At 32.5% G+C, this 1,475-nt stretch overlaps 1 protein-coding gene across 1 annotated transcript in view; it reads right to left on the bottom strand.

The window, feature by feature from the left end:
* Positions 1–1,475, bottom strand: part of SARC_10077 (hypothetical protein) — a gene marked incomplete at its 3' end in the record, with an annotated part of 9,646 nt that overhangs the window by 3,345 nt on the left and 4,826 nt on the right. Inside the window, exon 5 of the mRNA XM_014295888.1 lies at positions 233–434. Coding sequence (XP_014151363.1) covers positions 233–434 — 202 coding nt within the window. The remainder of the gene's footprint in view (positions 1–232; positions 435–1,475) is intronic.

Genomic DNA, 1,475 nt, shown 5'->3' with positions numbered 1-1,475 from the left:
TACGCCTCGTCGTCATACCTGTATATGCATATATACTCAACTGATACATTTATAAACAACACGCAAATAAAAGGCGTGTATACACGCGCATGTACATGTATGAATATAGGTTCATATACTTCATTTATATGCATATAATATCAATGTATACATCAATGCTTGCATCATCAACATACACACGTGTACATACACACACTCGCGTATAAATAGTGATTCATACAAGCATACATACCTCTTGTTAAGGGTTTTCCATTGCCTAGCTATCCTACTCGACTGCTTCAGTTCCTTTTGTCGACGTACATCCGTAACATGTGTCCACACTCCCAGCGATACACACGGCAACACTTCTTGGCGCACTACACTGTTCTCCAACGACTTGGAGAGGTTGACATGCAGCTGCACCAGGCGGGCTAGCTCAGCCATGGAGACGTCTTCTGTCGGTGTGCGAGAGAAAAAAATGTATGAATAAATGCACATACAAATATAATATAATAGAATAATATAGTAATAATAATAATAATATAATATATATAATAATATATATAATAATATATATAATAAAATAATATTAATAATAATAATAATAAAATATATATATATAATATATACATATAAGAACAATAATATTAATATAATTATACAATAATATATATATAAATTTATATATAATATATATAATAATATATATATAATAAAATAATACAATATTATATATAAAGATATATAGGTAAATGAAGATACGCTATAAGAAAAAAAATGTGCATTCAAAGTATGTATATAGTAGCACCTATCGCACAACACAGCCTTCTGTTTGACGTGAAACTGTACTGGAGCAATAGCTTCTTCGCTCAGACAGCGTTTGTATGTATAGGTGGATTACAACTGAAGGAGCGCATATACTAGCAGTCATATGAATACACACTCAAGCATGTGCATGCTTTATCAACGGCCTGTATGCAGCAGTAACCGTTTACCGCACAAACACAAGACTCCTGACTTGCACAGTTTGACGGGCTGTTGCCTTGACATACCACACTAAGATATACATTCGGACAAATGTGATCACATCGTCTTGAGAGAAAAACCCTAAACCCTAAAACCAAGGTCAAGCCCGCACTATGATTCGCTACAAGCAGTGTGCGACATAGATCACTCAGACAAATGTGATGCGTCTCCGGTGGACACACTTGTCTTTATCGCATGCATGAAAACATGTGTATATACATGTATATGTTATAGTGGCAATACTTATAATATGTAAACACACCCCATAAAAAAGTACAAGCTATATTTCAAAACGTCTATGCATATGAATGAGCACATCAGAGACACGAGACATATGTGTTTCGCTTCAGCCTGTATCCATCTGTATATATATATATATATATATATATATATAATATAATATATATATATATATATATATATTATATATAACTACAAAGTAGAACTAACTAACTATATATATATAATTA

The sequence above is a fragment of the Sphaeroforma arctica genome, assembly GCF_001186125.1.
Source record: "Sphaeroforma arctica JP610 unplaced genomic scaffold supercont1.1129, whole genome shotgun sequence".
Lineage (NCBI taxonomy): Eukaryota > Ichthyosporea > Ichthyophonida > Sphaeroforma > Sphaeroforma arctica.
The sequence above is the reverse complement of the archived record's forward strand: the minus strand, read 5'-3'. Positions and strand labels throughout refer to the sequence as shown.